This window comes from Chamaea fasciata, unplaced genomic scaffold, assembly GCF_029207755.1.
Source record: "Chamaea fasciata isolate MVZ Bird 193981 ecotype frontalis unplaced genomic scaffold, bChaFas1.0.hap1 SCAF_2, whole genome shotgun sequence".
In the NCBI taxonomy this organism is placed as follows: domain Eukaryota; kingdom Metazoa; phylum Chordata; class Aves; order Passeriformes; family Sylviidae; genus Chamaea; species Chamaea fasciata.
The window spans coordinates 16,786,249-16,803,362 of NW_027094087.1; the positions used below are offsets into that span (position 1 = coordinate 16,786,249).

A 17,114-nucleotide genomic window follows, 5' to 3' on the forward strand; every position below is an offset into this window, starting at 1 on the left:
GACCTTTATAACTAATTTTTAAAATTACTGTATTTTCTTAATTTGGTGTTCTAATATTATTGAACAAAACCATTGTCCTGGGTTGAAGTATATTCTATCACCATCTTCATGAACTGTTGAAACCAGGTGAGGCAGTGCTCCCTGCCTCCCCCACTCTGGCTTATCTTCTGTTAATGGGCCCATCAGCACCTTGCCACATGACTCACAGATAAGCCGCTCTTGGACTATCTCCTGTTAATGGACCCATCAGGCCTTATCACATGACTCACCATCCCATTGTGAGATGCTCTGCCCAGAGGGAGGAACCAAGCATTCCAGCCTGGATATAAGCTGAGACTCTGAACACCAGAGGGGTGCTTACCCACTGGATTCCCAGAGGACCCGAGCTACCAGACCTTTCTACAGGATCACTGCTTCAGGTAGACCACCTCATCTAGACTGCTTCCATCACTCCTCTCAGGTTGTATTCTGACTCTGTCAGTGGTCTTTTGTATTATTGCATCTATTTTATTTTACTTTCTTTCTTTTTTTTCCTATTAAATTGTATCTCTGACTTGGAGCCTCTCATTTGTTTTGCTTTCAAACCACTACAACCATTTAACAGCAAAATCAGTAACAAGCCTAAAATAACTGCAGTTTTGTCCAGAGAGTACAAATCTCCCTTCCTAAAGAGGAAAAAAAAAATCTTTGGTACTTTTTGGAGCAAATGAAAGGGTTCGATTTTCACATGAAATATGCAAACAGGGCATGAAATGTTATTAATTTCTTTCTTCTTGGATAAGTGCATTATTTGATCTGTGTGGGATGTCACTGGGCCATTGTCTTTTCTCTCCTTCAAAAACTCTTTCAAAGAGGAACATTTTGCATTATTTCTTGCAGATGGGCAAGTTGTAGATCCATTTCCTTGCCTTTATGCTAGCAACAAAAAACAAATTAATCGAGTGTTGGTGCTCTTACCTTTCGACTGACAATGCTGCGCTGATATTCAGCTACTTCATGCAGGAGCTGTTGCGTCAAATTTTCCTTCTCTTCATCTAACCTGCTTTCATGTTCAAGCTGCTGAAATTCTAAATCTTCAAAGTGTTTGCTTTCTATGTCCAGAATATCAGCATCCTTAAGGAAAAAAAAAAGAAAAAGGTAATATAAAAAAAACATAATCATGCTTTCACTGATACCACAGAAGAGGTACATATAAACAAGCACAAAAATCAACCTAAAATTATATTTATATATTTCCTTCAACATGTCTCACCAGGATCTCAATATTTTTAATGACCTACTTGCATAATAAGAGAGTAAATAGGGCTAATTATTATTTTGATGTGGCTTTCTCCATCACTTCTACTGTATCACTTGCTAAGAAGCACCTGCATGCTGAGGGAGCTGTTTTGCAGCACTCAGAGCAACTGGAGCCTCCCAAGCTGGCAGGGCTTTGCTGTGGCCTGACTGGGACACCACCAAAGCCTGAACCCACCTGGTGAGGCTGTCACATGCCAAACTTAGAGGGCATCTGCTTTCCAAACAAAAAGGACAAAGTATTACACCAGTAACCCCAGAGAACTGCACATGGCATTAACTGCTGAAAATTGCTCTCTATGCAATTAAGGACTCTAGTCATCCAACCTAGCCAGTAGGTACAGTACTTCAGAAAAAGTATCAGCCCACTTTTATGCATTCCCCTGAACTGATACCATGCTTTGTCAGAAATAGAAGAAGTTGAATGCTGCAGAAATTAACCAAGAAATCCCTTCTGCTTAGGGATGATGAGACCATGAGTTTGAACTCACAGTGCTTTTCAGCACAAGAAATGAATGTGCTGAAGAAGAAATAATCTTCCTGCAGCATCTGTGCATTCATAATATTAATTCCTGCTTACAAGTTTCAGAGTCCTGAAGAAAAGGGTGTGTTTAATAATTGCAGCATTGGTAAATGGTAAGGTTCTCTAAAATAAGCACATTGTACATGACTTGCTACACAAGAAAACCTACATCCTGGAAGGAATGCAGACTTGTTCCTTTTCTTATTTCAACCTAAGGCAAAGGTCAGCAGCCAAGATAAGCCACTACTAATGTAGGTCTCTGTAAAAGAAACTCAAAACCAGGTTCCAGTGTCCCGGAGAAAGACACAGGATGCAGAAACTGAAGAATCCAAGTTTCTACATGGAATACGAACATCTTCCCTTTGCTCTCCAAAGATGTGCTCTTCAATTGTAGGAGACAGTGAAGAGATCAAAAGGAAAGGTGTGGACTAAAATTTACAGGAAAGCAGTTACCTACAATACAGAACTAGCCAGACATCTTCAGCATTCCCAAAAAGCCCAAAAGGGCCTTGAGCCATGGCCTGGGCCATGAAAGTCAGTAAATTCAGCCTATTGTACACAACAATAATTGCTACTGAGGCAGTAGAACAGACTTCAGAGAAGGCAACTGATAATGAAAAAGCCAACTGGGGGCATTTAAAGTACACTTCCTGCCCAACAGGGAGGGTGTATATGCAATTCAGACACAGGGAAGCAAGAATTTGCCAGCTGCCCACCCCAACCCAAACTCCAGCTGCTAAGTGAAATTGCCCACCCACTCCCTTGGGCACAAATTACCAAGTTACTGAACCAGAGAACCACAAGGGAATTTGTCTCCTTCATGCCTTCCTTGTTGTCAGTAAAGTAGCACAACAGAACATGTTGCAGACTCAGGTATTTCACAGGATGGTTTGCGTTGGAAGGGACCTTAAAGATCATCTCATTTCAAACCCCTGCCATGGGCAGGGAACCTTACACTAGACCAAGTTGCTCAAAGTCCCATCCAACCTGGCTTTTAACACTTTCAGGGATGAGGAGTCTACAAGTTTTCTGGGCCACCTCTTCCAGTGCCTTACTGACCTCTGAATAAAAAATTTCTTCCTAACATCTAATATGAACCTCCCCTCTTTCAGTTTAAGCTATTATCCCTTGGGTTACCACTGCTTGCTCTTTTAAAAGGTGCCTCTCCAACTTCCTAGAAGACCCCTCTAGGTACTGGAAGGTGCTGTAAGGGCTCCCTCAAGCCTTCTCTTTTCCAGGCTGAAGGCAGCGCTCTCAGCCACTCCTCACAAGAGCAGTGATCCAGCCCGCTGGTCATCATTGTAGCCTCCTCTGAACTCCTTCCAACAAGTCCATGTCTTTCTTTTGTTGGGAGCCCCAGTTATTTTTGGGGAAAATATTTTCTCTGTTTTGGGAACAATACTTAAAATCATTTCATGACTGCTCTCACACTTGAGATCAGTTTGAGAGCTGCTGTGCACTAATTGAATTATAACCTCTACTGCACTGACCACAGCAGCTGCAGCAAACTCCCGCTACAACTGGCCTGGGATAATACACAATAGAACTAACTGGACACTTAACTACACCCCCATATTTCAAGTTTTGTCCCACTTTCAAATCCCAAATCATTTTTAAGACAACTTGCAAGGAACCAAAATAAGTAAATTAAAAATAATAATAATTAAAAAAATAATAACCAAACAGATTTCTAGAAGCCTCTTGTGGTCAATAGTGAAAAGAGATTTACTACCATCCCATAGCAACAGGACTGCAGCATCTCATGAATTAATACATTCAAACATGTGACTGCAGAGGAAAAGCTTCCTTTCCTTTCAATATGCATGAGACATTACATAATACTCCTCTCTTTTTTTTTTTTTTTAAGGTAACATACAAAAATCTGCATCTCAAGCACATTTTTTCTGTAGCAACTGAGAATTTAGCATTGTTGTTTCCAAAGCTGGGCTTTTTTGTTTTTTGCTCTTTGAAAAAACAAAACAGAATTCTGCAAATGAAACAACATCTAAAGAGTATTTCCTATAAAGCAGAAAAGCCTTTTGTTCATTACTGCTATTACAGCCTTTATTCCTGATATAAACACCAAAGACAGAAAAAAAGATTTAACTTTTAGATGGCCTCTTGAGCTTCCCATACTGATATTTTAAAATTATAAAATTATTAGAAAGTAACTACATGTGCTGTGTAACCCACTTAAGGCTAATGAATACCAAGATTTTTCCACAGAAGCTAAGGGTGCTTTCACTGACAATACTGTAGTTTTTTTGCTTACAAATACTACAAACTAAAAGCTGCAATTAGACTTTATGCAAAGTTTATTTATACCAGTGTGACAGTGTTGAAAATACAGAACAAAATAAAGCTATTTTAGTAAGTGCTAAAATCTACAAAATTAATTTTTCAAAGTACAGTTCAGGCTAACTTATATATTGAAAAAAAGAAGTTGTCCATGGCTTCACCGAGATGGTAATTTACTGGCCAATTCCTGTCTTTGCTCACTCAGGTAAAGAATGATGTTCCACCATTCATCTAAACATCCCAACAGCTTCCACATCACCCAGCAGGCCTAAAGGGCTAATTACAGGGAAGTGACCCAAAGCTTTAGAAACATTCAACACCAAATGATTTCTAATCCACACATTTGCATGTTACTTGTTTGCCATCATGCACACAATCTATTACAAGCATTCCACAAAAATAAAACCCCATAACTCTCATGACTATTAAAATTCTAAGTTGCAAATATGTTCAGACACTGGATACTTGAAAATGTTACACTTAACTATATTAAAAAAAAGAAAATTAAAAATCAACAAAATAAAAGAAATATTGCAGTCTTGAAGCTTGCTACTGACCCTCTTCAGCTGCTGCTGTAACTGTTCCCTCATGGACTCAGGGCAATTATCAAGCTGCGTCTTCTGCTCGGAGTAAAGCTCCTGAAGCCTCTCTAGTTTTTCCCTCTCAGCATCAAGTTTTAATTTTTCCTGAAGCATGAACCAGAAAATAAAGACAATTACCTTCAAACCCAAGCAGTTGTTAGTGATTATGACAGTGTGTGGCAAAACCTTACTGAACAGTTGAAGCACGCAGGTCAGAGACAGAAACCTCGTTAGTTGAAATGCAATGGTGGGATGCAAAAGGATCAAAACAAAACATTCATCATTTTAGTGGGGTGATTAATTCTCTCCCTCATCACTGTGCTTTGGACATGTGCCTGGATGATGCTGTTAAAGCCCCCCACCCAAACACTTGTCTCACCTAATGTAACAAAAAAAAAAAAAAAAAAAAAAAAAAGGAATTGTAGCCATGTTAGTGAGGTAACTGTTGAAGCTAAGAGAGAAAGAGTAGCTTTTAGAAAGCAAAGTGAAAAAATGACTGCTGTTTGGCAGTGAGGGAGAAATGGACCTTCCCAGGAGAATGAATTTCATGCCCGTGTGGCTCTGTATGGATAAGTACATTTAGCAAGGAGTGAAAAGCCAGAATGAGACAGAGCATTATAAAGAAATAACTCTGGGCCAGGAAATCCTGTTGCAGCAGAAACACCAAGTGATCCAGCAAACTTGTTTCAGGATATAGGAACTGTAAGCCGTTTGTGGGGATCACAGGGGACAGCTTCCCTGGTCTCCTTCAACTAGTTCAGCTTTCCTTTTGTTCCACTCCAGCAGCAGTACTCAGCACACTGCCTCTCACCCTCCAAACCCTTTGGCCTTTTAATCTTTGTAATCAAATACTACATGATTGACTGTGCAACACTGCTCCAAAGACTGGCTGCAGATGACTTAAGGCTTGCCTGTAGACTGTTATCTATCTGTGGACCAAAGTTTGGGAACCAATAAATCAGAGCACAGAGCATTTTTTCAATGTCTTTTACTTACACCTACACTCATCGACACAGCAGATGCATTTTATCCATTTCAGCAATTAATAACTGGAAAAAAACTATTTATGCCTGATATGCCAGGCAGAAATAATCAAGTAAGTTCCTGAAGCCGGGCCCTTTGCTATCTTCTAGCAACACACCTGTACAGCTCTTTTCCTACTTTTTGTTCTGTGGTAATGCATCTCCTTCCAGATGGTCTCTAGCTCTCCTTAATACTCAAAAATTAGCAGTATTCTGAGTCTCCATGACACAGTTGAATTCTGTCACAGCATCGACTCATTTCCACACTTTTTAGTCCCAACTATTATTTCATTTTGAAATCAAATGTGTGGTGCAGCAGGTGCTTTATGACCAGACATTGTACCACCCTTTGCCACAGAGAGAGAATGTCTTTCAGTACACAGTACTTGCCATTTCAAACTGTGGGAAAACTTCCTCTTTGCCTGACAAGTTTCTCAAACCCTTATGCATGGCAGAGGCATGGTAATAAACATGTATTAGCTGCCTGCTTTCTTTATGATTTTATCTCGAAATCTGAGTGGGACCAGGGGGTGGGATTCAATTTTCCCAGTATCTAAAAACAACGGGAAGAATTTTTATCAAGTCCAATGTCAACCAGATTCCCAGTTCCATTATGTTCATCTACACGTGCAGCTTCTCAGTTCATACAATCAGATGAACAATATGCTGAACACAATGTCATTTTTTTAAGCTTGTGAAAATAGCAACTGAGCCAGTATATTCTATGACCTGAACTTCCTGTACTAGCCTCTGTCTCACAACAGCAGCAGCAGGCATCAGAAATACAGAGGATGTAGCACGAGGGAGCTGCACAATGAGGGAGAAGCATGCAACTCCTGCGAGGTAACCTCTGGACCGCTGCTCCCAGGAAGCCCCATTTGCTGAATCATGCTTACTTCCAACACGGAAGGAAAGGTATGAAAAAACTGGTAGTTCCCCTTCTCACAAACTCTGCTGTCCATTTAACGTTCAGCCTACGGTCTGCCACCTTGTTTCACACTTGCCTGTTTTGCCCACCTAGCCATCCAAAGCAGCAAGGACTTCTCTGACCTTAGCTGCAGTGCCTCTGAAGCCACAAATAACTCTCTAAATGTCTATGCACTACTATAAGCATGCTCAATCATCAACAAGCAAGTCAAACCTCGAGTGTGAGGAGACATCATCAGCAAGGATAAAACTCCCTGAGAATCCCGCTGGAGATACTGTTACATGCCTCAAGAAATTAGAAATGTACTCCTTTGAGATTGAAAGTGATACTTATCTGGTCTATTTATAGCATAGGAAGTGCTAACATCCCACCAAACTGTCTCCCTTTAAAATGTGCAGTCTTAAGAGGAAGTATCACTTTCAGCAATGAGAGGCATTACATGTTTTGCAGCTGTGGAGTTAAGTTCGCTGACATCTCAGGCTGTGTACTGGTGAAGTTCATTTATCACAAAAAAAGTAATTTGAATGAGAACAAGAAAAGAGATGTGAATGAGAATTTTTCATACAGTGTTTTGTGTAAGTGAATCAAGGCAAGTTCTTCTAGAAGGGGAAAGATTCATGCCTTTGCAAGCCAAGTGGAAGACGCAGGCTAGGCAGGTCTGTGGCTGACTCCACGTGTGTTCGTACAGAGCAGCCGGCGGCATGGTTGGGAACAAACCCCTGCTCATGCTGCTCCTCACTGCACCACAGGACCTGGGACTTGGTTAATGCCTCTCTGCAGAGTGCCCCAGCGCTGAGGCTAGAGGCACGTCAGCTGCAGTCTGGCTGAATTCTTAACATTCTATTTCCAGAGAAAGCAAGTGCAACATCTGGTTTTAGCCTACTGCCCAACTTGGTCTCTGGTCTGGCTCTAGACACAGTATAACAAACTTGGGGTCAGCCTGAATACAAAGCAGGACTGACTTGGGGTTTGATGATGCTGGGGCAATTCTTGGATCATTTTTGGGGGATTTCTGGGAATTGTGAAAGATAGCAGTAGAAAGAATTGATGTGTGACACTGTTCCCAAAGTCACAGATGGAATGTCAGCAGAGAACACATGGGATGAACACCAACCATAAGTGATCAACACGGGTCAGAAAAGGAAAACAGTCTTTAGATCTGGTAGAATTGATTTTAGGGCAAAGCAAAAGCCAAAAAAAAAAAAAAAAAAAATATATATATATATATAATACACAACATCTCATAGATGATCATGACAGAGAGGAGAGAAAAGGATGGTATAAAGAGCAATCATAGCCCGTACAGGAATACGAACAACAGGAAGAAGGTAAAACAAATTGCTTCAGTGCTGTCTCCAGTGATTAAAGATGCCCTATGCCTGATCAATACTGCTACTTTAAACTTAGTGGTTTTCCATACTCTTTCTGCAGAGAACAGCTGCTTTTCAATTTGTCTTTCATCTCAGTTTGCTATTGCAGACAGGCTGGCTGGCTGGCTAAAACTGTAGAGCAACATGTGGCTGCATGGACATGTGACCTCTGAACCAACCTTCCTGCATAAACTCATAGAAAAGCTGAAGGAATTGAAGTAAATTACATGAAATAGAGAAAACTTCTTGAAAACCCAGCTAAAAACTGGACAAAAAACCCCTCAACATCTCTCTCTCAACAACTCTATCATTTTACTGGCTCACTGTGAAATGAATTGTATGGCTAGGGCTCACTCACTAATCTTCCAAATCTCCCTGCCCTCCAAAATAACAGAAGAAACCTCCCAAACTAACAAAAAATCCCCCTCCAAAACCCAAGGTAGGTGTTAGCTTCAGAGAGGAACTGTAAATAAGCCTACAAGGCAAATGAAATAAAAAACTCCAACTAGCTGAATGATTTGCTTCTAATACTTTCCATGTTCTAGTCTGAAGTACTCCAGGATCTTCCTCAGTCCAACTCACCTATAAATCATCATATTTTAAGACAGCAACATCTCATAACCCACACTAAACTTCAGACATGCACGTTCAGTCCTTCTCAATATGGAATCAGCTGGTCTCACAAGTCTCACAGGTTTCTGAGAAATGTAACTGTATATAACTGACTAGAAAATTCCACTAAAATAAAAGTCTCCTGTGCACACAGTACATGCTCCTTTTTCTGTATTTTCTGACCCCTCTTTCTTGCATTCCTCAACCTCTTTAAGGATAGATGCATTAAACTTGCCACAATTTAATTCATTGTCAGTAAATCCCTGTCGGTTTTGTGACAAAAGCTATTAAGAGGAGAAAATAAAAAGCATGCCAGGCATATGAAAAGGAGCATAGTAAGACAGTAGAAAGTTGTTCATAATAGTTCTTTTTTCTGTATGAGTGATACCTAATCTATTATATAACAGTTTGTATTCAGTGATGGCATTGATACAATAGATCTCAATTCAGATGCATGTATTAATCTACCATTAAAAAGCATTTTAAATCAGAGTAAGCGATCCCTCTGCTTCAAGTAATAAAGTCCCAGTAGGTGCACACATTAACCTGCTCCTAAGACAACTTAAGTTTTTTGGAATTTCTAAGCTCATTCTCTCATCATTGCAATGTGTTATCCTTGTGAACAGATGGGGAGGCAAAAGAAAGCCCATGATTCTACAGCACTGTTCCTTCATGAATGTAAATGAGGAAGCAATCATCCAAACCACAAGGAAAAAAAACATTCAAGTAAGAAAATTCAAATTCTTATAGTCTTCAATGTCTATATGACAGTAAGAGGATTCCCATCAGGGGTATAACTCATTCTGATATTTCTCTCATGAGTGTTTTAAAATAAAGCTAGTGAATTCAGGTTTTTCTCCCTGAGTCTTTGCAGTCATCTTTGTGGTCATTAGTGTTCTCTCTACAGGATAACCTTATGTGGATATATCCAGCAGATGCAAGTATTCCTCAAAACACCTAATCTTGTGTATTGTGTCTTAAGGAGGTAGATAATGTTAAGGACATGGTAGCTCATCCTTTTAAAATACTTGCTTACATCTTGCTGAACTGGAATCTGACCAGTAAATATTTAAGAGGCTATGCTGCAAGACATAAATTTTTCAGATTCATCGGGATAAAATCCAGCAGCAGGAATTTTGCATCCAGAAGAGAAGGGATTGAGGGGAGAGGTGACCAGTATATTTAACTTTGATTGCTGATGGCTCAGCAGACAGCTGTACTTTCCTCGACTCTATTCTTGCAAGTCTTTGCAGTACAAATTCAGCAGAGGCTGAGCTTCAAATGTTTTGGCATGTCTGGGATATTCTGTTAATGACTGAAAAAATATTTCCACAAAAGCATGTGGACAAAAATTAAAACATTACAAAAAAGATGAGTTATCCCCTGCCAGCTGCTCCTGATTTCTGCTCTTAAGAGGGAGAAGAAACCCAGATTGACAGGAGTTCCGGAGGACATATTTCTCCACGACATAAGCAAAGGTCCTCTAGAAGAAAAGGAATAATCTCCCTCTCTTTTTTAAGAGTCTCAACTTTTACATAAATACTTATTTTGAAACAGTCTCCCAAAATTCCCATTTAGCTGTGGTTACCTCCCACAGCACATCTGCTGAATTCACTACTAATTTTCAGTTATTCTTTTTTATTCACGCTTACTGAGCTATTTTTTCTTTCCCTGGTTATGCTGTTAATTTCAGCCTCACACTTTACTCGGAAACAAGGGGTGTGGAGAATCATTAACCATCCTTCTCCATATATGCTGGACTGCATGTTTTAAAAAGGCACAGATTATGGAGGCACTGTGCAAAAACAAAGTACATTGTAGAGCTGGATGACATCCAATCTGGCAAACTCAGTTTTCTCCAATTTCCTTATAAACAAATGTCAATCCTGATCTAAGTCTCACGAATGAAGGTTCATCAGAAGGAAGTTGTAAATGTAAGCTCCCTGGACCTGAGGTGCTGTTCCACTGGAAACAACAGCATCATTATTGTACACTGACAGTAGTGCCATGGAAATTACAGGGAGCTCGTGGCAGGGAGAAGGGAAGAAGGAAAAGCTTCACCTGCTTGCTCGTTTCGGCTACTGCCCAGTTCAGCTCCCTCTAGAGCAGGCTGTGCTCAAAGTAATTTTGTCAAGATACGTAACTAAGCTCTTTCCCAGAGAGCTTCAAGCTGTATCTGTCAAATTGTGTTAGTAAGGACTTATCAGGGCTCTCTCGGCACAAATGGAACTTGGGATTAATAGCTTAAATAGCTGATATTCACATATGGAGGTTGTCATTTTTTTTCTGTAGAGAAAAAGAAAGGAAGAGGAAAGGAAGAGGATTGTAAGCTCTTCTCAAGAAGGACAGCCAAGGAGGCCAAACTGGACTTTTCTCCATATCCTAGCATGGTTTCCAGCACAGCTAAAAGCACAGGGCATGTGAAACAGCTCTGGAAATAGCTACCCCAGCCAGGACAACTGAGTCTTGACAGCATTTGTACCTGGCAGACAGACAAGGTACCACATCAGAACTATGCCAAGTTTGGCAGGGGTGGTGAAGGATTTTGTCATCTTTTTGAAATGACAATCACCCAATTGCTCTGATTTTCAAAACCCAAGTAAACCAACACAAGTTGCTTCACTCCTTACAATGTGTGTGGTGGCATAATCACAAAGGCAAGGGAAATCCTTTCAACTCACTTGAGGGTGTGCACTACACCATCCTCCCCACTGGTTCATTTGTTCTCTCCCCCCATTAGTCCCGCCTCATGATCTGAGAGAGTTGAGCACGGGACTCAGATGAGACTAGAATGAAGCTTAACATACAATGTACAAACCCACTCACAAAATACATTCCTGGTTTACAACAAGGGGCTGGGACACAGAGACATTGCACCGCAGCAAAGAGAACACCGACAGCCCAAACCTGAGCTCACTCTTGCCTTCTGACTTCCAGTATGTTTTCCAGTCAATTCTTTTGCCCTGCAAGGACTAACAGTTGGGGCATTAATACTCTGAAAAAGTTGGCAAAACTTTATGTCATCACCTAAATGAAATGTGCATTTAAAAAAAATAATAATAAAAAACCCACCCCAAACAGTCAGGTAGAAGGTAGTGCAAGAGCTTCTACCTATAGTCCATTTCAAGTACATAACTCGGCTCAAAAATTAGACTGTAGTTTATTATCTCTCTTCTTAAGAATTTCACAGGTTTTTTTCAAACAGGTGCACAGGTAAGGATGAGATTCAAGCAGGCAGGAGTTTCCTGTCAAACAGGTGCCAAGATCAGTTGCAAATTCCAGATGCTCAAGTTGCTCCCGAGACAAGTGCCATCACATACAGGACTAATGCCTCACCATCATTTCACAAGTGAAATGAACTTCGCCTCTCACCTCCAGACAGCCACACCATGTGGTGTATTCAGATATCACTCCCTTACCCTGGCAGAAATGTAACTAACCACTGTTCAAGACTCCAACAGCTTCTTGCCTTGAAGTCCCACCAAAACCAGCTATCAGTAGGGGTGAAATATTCAGGCAACTAGTAGAAACTGTGACCAACCTGTGGACACTGGGACACTTGTTTTAGCAAGACATAACACAAAAAATACCATCAGCAGAGTGGAAACTCCTGGTCAAAACCCAAGCCTTAATTCTGTCCTGAGTTTCAAATTATTTATAACCAAGCTTTAAAAAATGCTACTGTTTCAAGCCGGCCAGAACTTTTATTTGTTGACAGGATCAGTGCCATCTGTTTTGCTGGCTGACCCTACTTTTCTCAGAACACTTCATATGTCACTTTATATTTTACTCCCTTTGTAGAAGCCTGTCTCCCATTTCTATTTTCAACTTTTACTTTTATACAATGCTTTCAGACTTATTGAAAAAAAACCAAAAAACAACCAAACCAAAACAAAAACAACAACAACAACAGAACAAAACTGAGGGTGTATTCCTACAGAGACAGTTTCAGTATTAACTGAGTCATGGCTTGATGTTTAGAGCACACACTCACAGCTGGGTTTGTTTATTTGTTTAAAACAAAGAGGAACACAAAATAAAATGCAACTAAAATTTTGTAGCTGATCTGAACAGTGCCATGTCTCATACTGAAAAAAATGTTTTGAGTGAACTTTTAAACAAAAATTGCTTTTTATAGGCTGCTTCCCATGTTTCATTTCAACTGAAAATTTAAAGTAGACGTGTCATTTGAATTTTCTGATTGCTACCTACACACTAACAGGTCGCTGTAAAAAAATTTAAATTTCCTCCAGATTTTACAATAACTTCCATTAGTTTAACTGAACTTTTAGGCTACTGGAAAGCCAGTACAAAAGACAAAAAAAATCTCTTGAATTTCTGAACGTGTTATTTATTACCACTTACCAATCAAAACTTCCAGCAGCATCCTTTTGAAGAGGATCTGGTTGCACACCCTATCTCCTGATACCCACTTTCAACTCATCTTTCTGCTAAAATGCAAGTACAAAACATGTCCCATAGGCAACTTAAAATGTGACCACAGGCAACACTGAAAGCTGAAGGATCAGTGAGGGGTACACAAGCACAAGGAAAAGTGCAGACAGGGAAGTCCAGGGAGATTCAAACTCAAACTGGATGTGCACTGTCTCCCCACAGAGTGGAGATGTGGGAACACCATTCTCCTTTTCAGACACAGGCTTGATAAGAACAGCCACAAAACAGCAGCCAGGCTCCAGACAGGGCAGGCAGAAATCGAAGACAGAAAGCTCAGAATAAAGGAATGCAAGCTGTAAGGTGTGAATTAAATGGGAACTGTGAAAGTGCTAAAAATGAGCAGCTTTTCTAAGCAAAAAATGCAGAAGACTTCCAGATATTTCTGGAAAGCTTAAGAAAAGAGGAGAGACTAGCTAGAGCAATTCCACAAGTGACAGGTCTAAATTATGAGGTACAGGGTGAAATTTAAAAAGGAAACAACACTGGCTGAAATCCCTGGAAAAACTTCCTGACCTTGAGGCATTATTGGCTGTGGCACATCCCCTGTGGAGTAGGGAACTGCATGCCTGGAGAGGCCAGCAAAGAGCCTGCTGGAGGGAACATGCAATCCCTGTCTTATGTGATGCAACTTCATCTTGCATGCCCTTTCCATTTCTGCACTTAAAATCTTCTTATACTGCTATCTTATTTAGGAAATACATGCCTATCTATTTCTTGTGTAGTTGCGAGCAATAAGGTATGTGACTGTGTATCAAAACTAATTAATTTCTGAGACTTAATTACAGAGGGAATATTCCACAGTACTTAAACTGTCAGTCAGCAAATAAAAAAGAAAAAAGAATATAATTACTTTAAAATTACATACTTGATGGATGTCTTATACTATATATTCTATATGATATTAGATAAATTCTGCACCCTTTTTCATTTTGTTCCTTTGTTAAGAAAATGATTTCTTTTTTCGCCCAAATTATATAATGGAGGGTACTGGAACAGTTCAATTAATACTGCTCTTTTAAACAACAGAAAACCCAAGTACAAGCCCTAGCTGGTGTTTTTATTAATAAAAGTATCTTCACACAGTAGGTCAGGTCTTTTTATTTTAGCTTACTATATTTTGCTTGTCAATCATATCTTAGAAAACAACACTGTTAAAGGGAAATTATGGTGAGACAATTATTTTTTCTTCTTTTCTTGATATTTATCAAGCAAATTTACTTACAGGCAGTATTTCATCAAATAAGCTCCATTAGTATTAGCCACCTAAATATATTTTGAAAATCAAGGGGAACAGAGCACACAGCAGGCTACAGTAACTGAATTACCTTTGTCTTTTCACCAATAACATTTCTCTCCAGTTCAGCTATTTTTCTGTTTAGATGATCCAATATTTCCTTCTCTTTCAGCAGCTCTGTTGTTTCAGATTTCTGTTCCCCATCCAAAAGGGCACATTCCATATCCAACTAGGAACACAAAACATCTTTCAGAAGCAGTCCAGAGTCAGAAGAAATCTTGATACACATTATTTTCAGGGGGGAGGGGAATGAGTTGGTTCACAAGAGAGAAATATTTTTTAAAAAGGGGAGTGGAAAAAAATAACCCCATAAGTTTTTCAAAAGTCAAAAAGAGGTCACAAATTTGAGAAAAAGTAAAATGGCAACATAAAATATTGCAAAGTAAAGTCCAAACCAACTTTAGCTTGAAGATTCTTTTTTCCAAAACTTTTTGGTTTTTATCTCTTCTCTCTGCTTCCTCCTGTTATGATACTGTCTCTGTGCCCAGGCTCTGTAGGAAACCCTTCTGGAACAGCTGTTTCTTTCCTGTTGTTGATAATTGGAGCAGGCACAACCTAAATGCCTGGCCAGCTTAGTTTGCAACTGTGAGATTCCAGAAGCCAAGAGGGTGCCAACATACCCTTGCCACTGTAAAGCCAAGGAGGTTTGAAAGGAAGTTGTCTCACTTCCTTTCTCTTTAAACAGTCACAGGACATAGCACCATAAAACTCCCAAGTGACACAAGGTATTTGGATCAACTGAGTGACCACTGAATAGGCAAGATTGTTTCAATTCCACTTCAGAGTGTAATGGTTACAGCTGGGAAAGGCTAATCCAAGCAACATAAGCATCCTTTAGCTGGAGAAAAATACCCTTCATAAGAGGAGACTGCCACATTTGTGATTCTGGTGAAAAATAATATGAAGGCTACACACATCCATGAGTTTCCTCATGTTGTACTTGCTGAACCCATCAGACTTATGCTATGTAGGCACATGTAACAGGGCAAGATATTGAATACCAGAAACATATTTTCATACCTCTCTTGAGGATTCATCCATCTGATCATTTAAATCTTTGATCTTCTGCTCAAGTTCTTCCAAGTTATTCAGGATTACTATGCGTTCCTCCTCCAGTCGACCAAGCTCCTGCCTTCTCTGCTCTTCACTGGTGCATTCTGGTATCTGCAGTTGTACATCACAAGAGGTTCATCAGAAAAAGAGACAAAGGCTGTCCTTTCTGCCCTCTTTCATATGGTTTTCATTTTAGACAAGTATGGCACTGTTGGTTTTGAACCCGTTACATATTTCCTATCTATTTAGGAGGTGTACAAGAGAAACAAACATGATACTTTGCTTCCAGGCATTGGAAGTAAATACTATACTTAACAGTAAATACTATTCACTCTAAAGGAATTACTAAAACTTAACCTTTGAGAATACTTTACATGCTGTGCTATTTAGGTTGTAAAAATCCAATTTTTCCCTTATAAAAATAACACAGACAGATGAAGATGCTTTTTATGTAATTTTCAGCTGTTCATTTAATACAGGCCAGAAGGTAGGACAGGACCTTTTTGTAACCAGCCATTAAGATGGGCGGCTTCTGTAAAATAAGAACAAAAGTTGGTTCCATCTCCCCAGGTAGCACTGAGGAAGTAGAATCCTTAATGCTCCTCTTTTCATGGCCATTTCCTTACTAGATACCTGTGTCAAAAATTAAACAAGATTATGAAGAAAATACCTGTTATCTTACAGCATCCAACACTAGATCAAACAGAACTGAGTTTGGAATGCATTCTTCACATTCACCTGACCCCAGGGGTTTGCAATCCCCTTCCTCTGGGGAGGCTGCTGGCTCACTATCCCTAGCAGGATTAGAGGTGGGCTGAGTGCAGGGCTTTGCAGTCACCTCTGGGCAACACAGCCTTGCTCCAGACAGGCTCAATTCAGCTACTGAATGGCTACTCTGAGAGCAGGCATTTTATCCTGAACAAAACTGAGCTCAATATTTTAAAATAAGCTGCACTTCATTAATGCAGTTGCTTGCTGCTGCTCTCCTCAGGGCTTAACAGAACTCCCTTCAAAATGAATGAATGAATGGTATTCCTTGATTTAGCAATAGTAATCCTAGCAGCAAAGCCTCTTTGTCTGGTCTCCTGTTTGGATAATGCTGACATAACATCTTTGATTTCAACTTCCTAAAAAAGGATTTAAAATAGGATCTCTGACTTGCATGAAGAAAGCAACAAATGGGAAACAAATGCAGGACCACAGTAACTTGTAAGTGAAATGTGTTACCATCTTTTTAACATGGAAAGACCAAGTCAAGCCATAATAGCATGTTTCTGTTCAACACAATTTCACACTAGAAGACTCAGCAGACCCATTTCCACAGAGATCACCCTTTGGGAGTGAAAATGTGTTTCTATCACACCTCTCTCTTCTTCTATGCACACTTCTTCTTCTCAAGTTGTGAGTGTAGCAGGGGTTAAATACAATTCACCTGGGGCATACAACCATGCTGAAGATCATACAGTGTGTAAATAATAGTAAATGGAAGTGACAGAGTATTTTAAAGGTGTGAACTTGTTAAACAGAAACCTGCTTTTATGGCTTTGCTTGGTCTCATTTTGCTCCTGATTCCAGCTCTTGAATCCAGTTATTTAACACACCGCCTGTCACTGGGATTTGCTACACTGCTGCTCTGGCACAGCTGGGAGGAGGCTGCTACTGCACTAGCAAGGAAATAGTTA

At 39.9% G+C, this 17,114-nt stretch overlaps 1 protein-coding gene across 6 annotated transcripts in view; it reads right to left on the reverse strand.

Annotated features, from left to right (window-relative positions):
• Window positions 1-17,114, reverse strand: part of PHLDB2 (pleckstrin homology like domain family B member 2) — a 64,543-nt gene that overhangs the window by 23,710 nt on the left and 23,719 nt on the right. For 4 of the 6 annotated variants that reach the window (XM_066175008.1, XM_066174987.1, XM_066174995.1 and 1 more), the window contains exons 5-8: window positions 15,400-15,543; window positions 14,411-14,548; window positions 4,675-4,803; window positions 958-1,113 (exon numbers count right to left, since the gene is read on the reverse strand). In XM_066175008.1, the coding sequence (XP_066031105.1) occupies window positions 958-1,113; window positions 4,675-4,803; window positions 14,411-14,548; window positions 15,400-15,543 (567 nt within the window). The remainder of the gene's footprint in view (window positions 1-957; window positions 1,114-4,674; window positions 4,804-14,410; window positions 14,549-15,399; window positions 15,544-17,114) is intronic. The other 2 variants (XM_066175004.1, XM_066174980.1) reach the window with 1 other exon arrangement.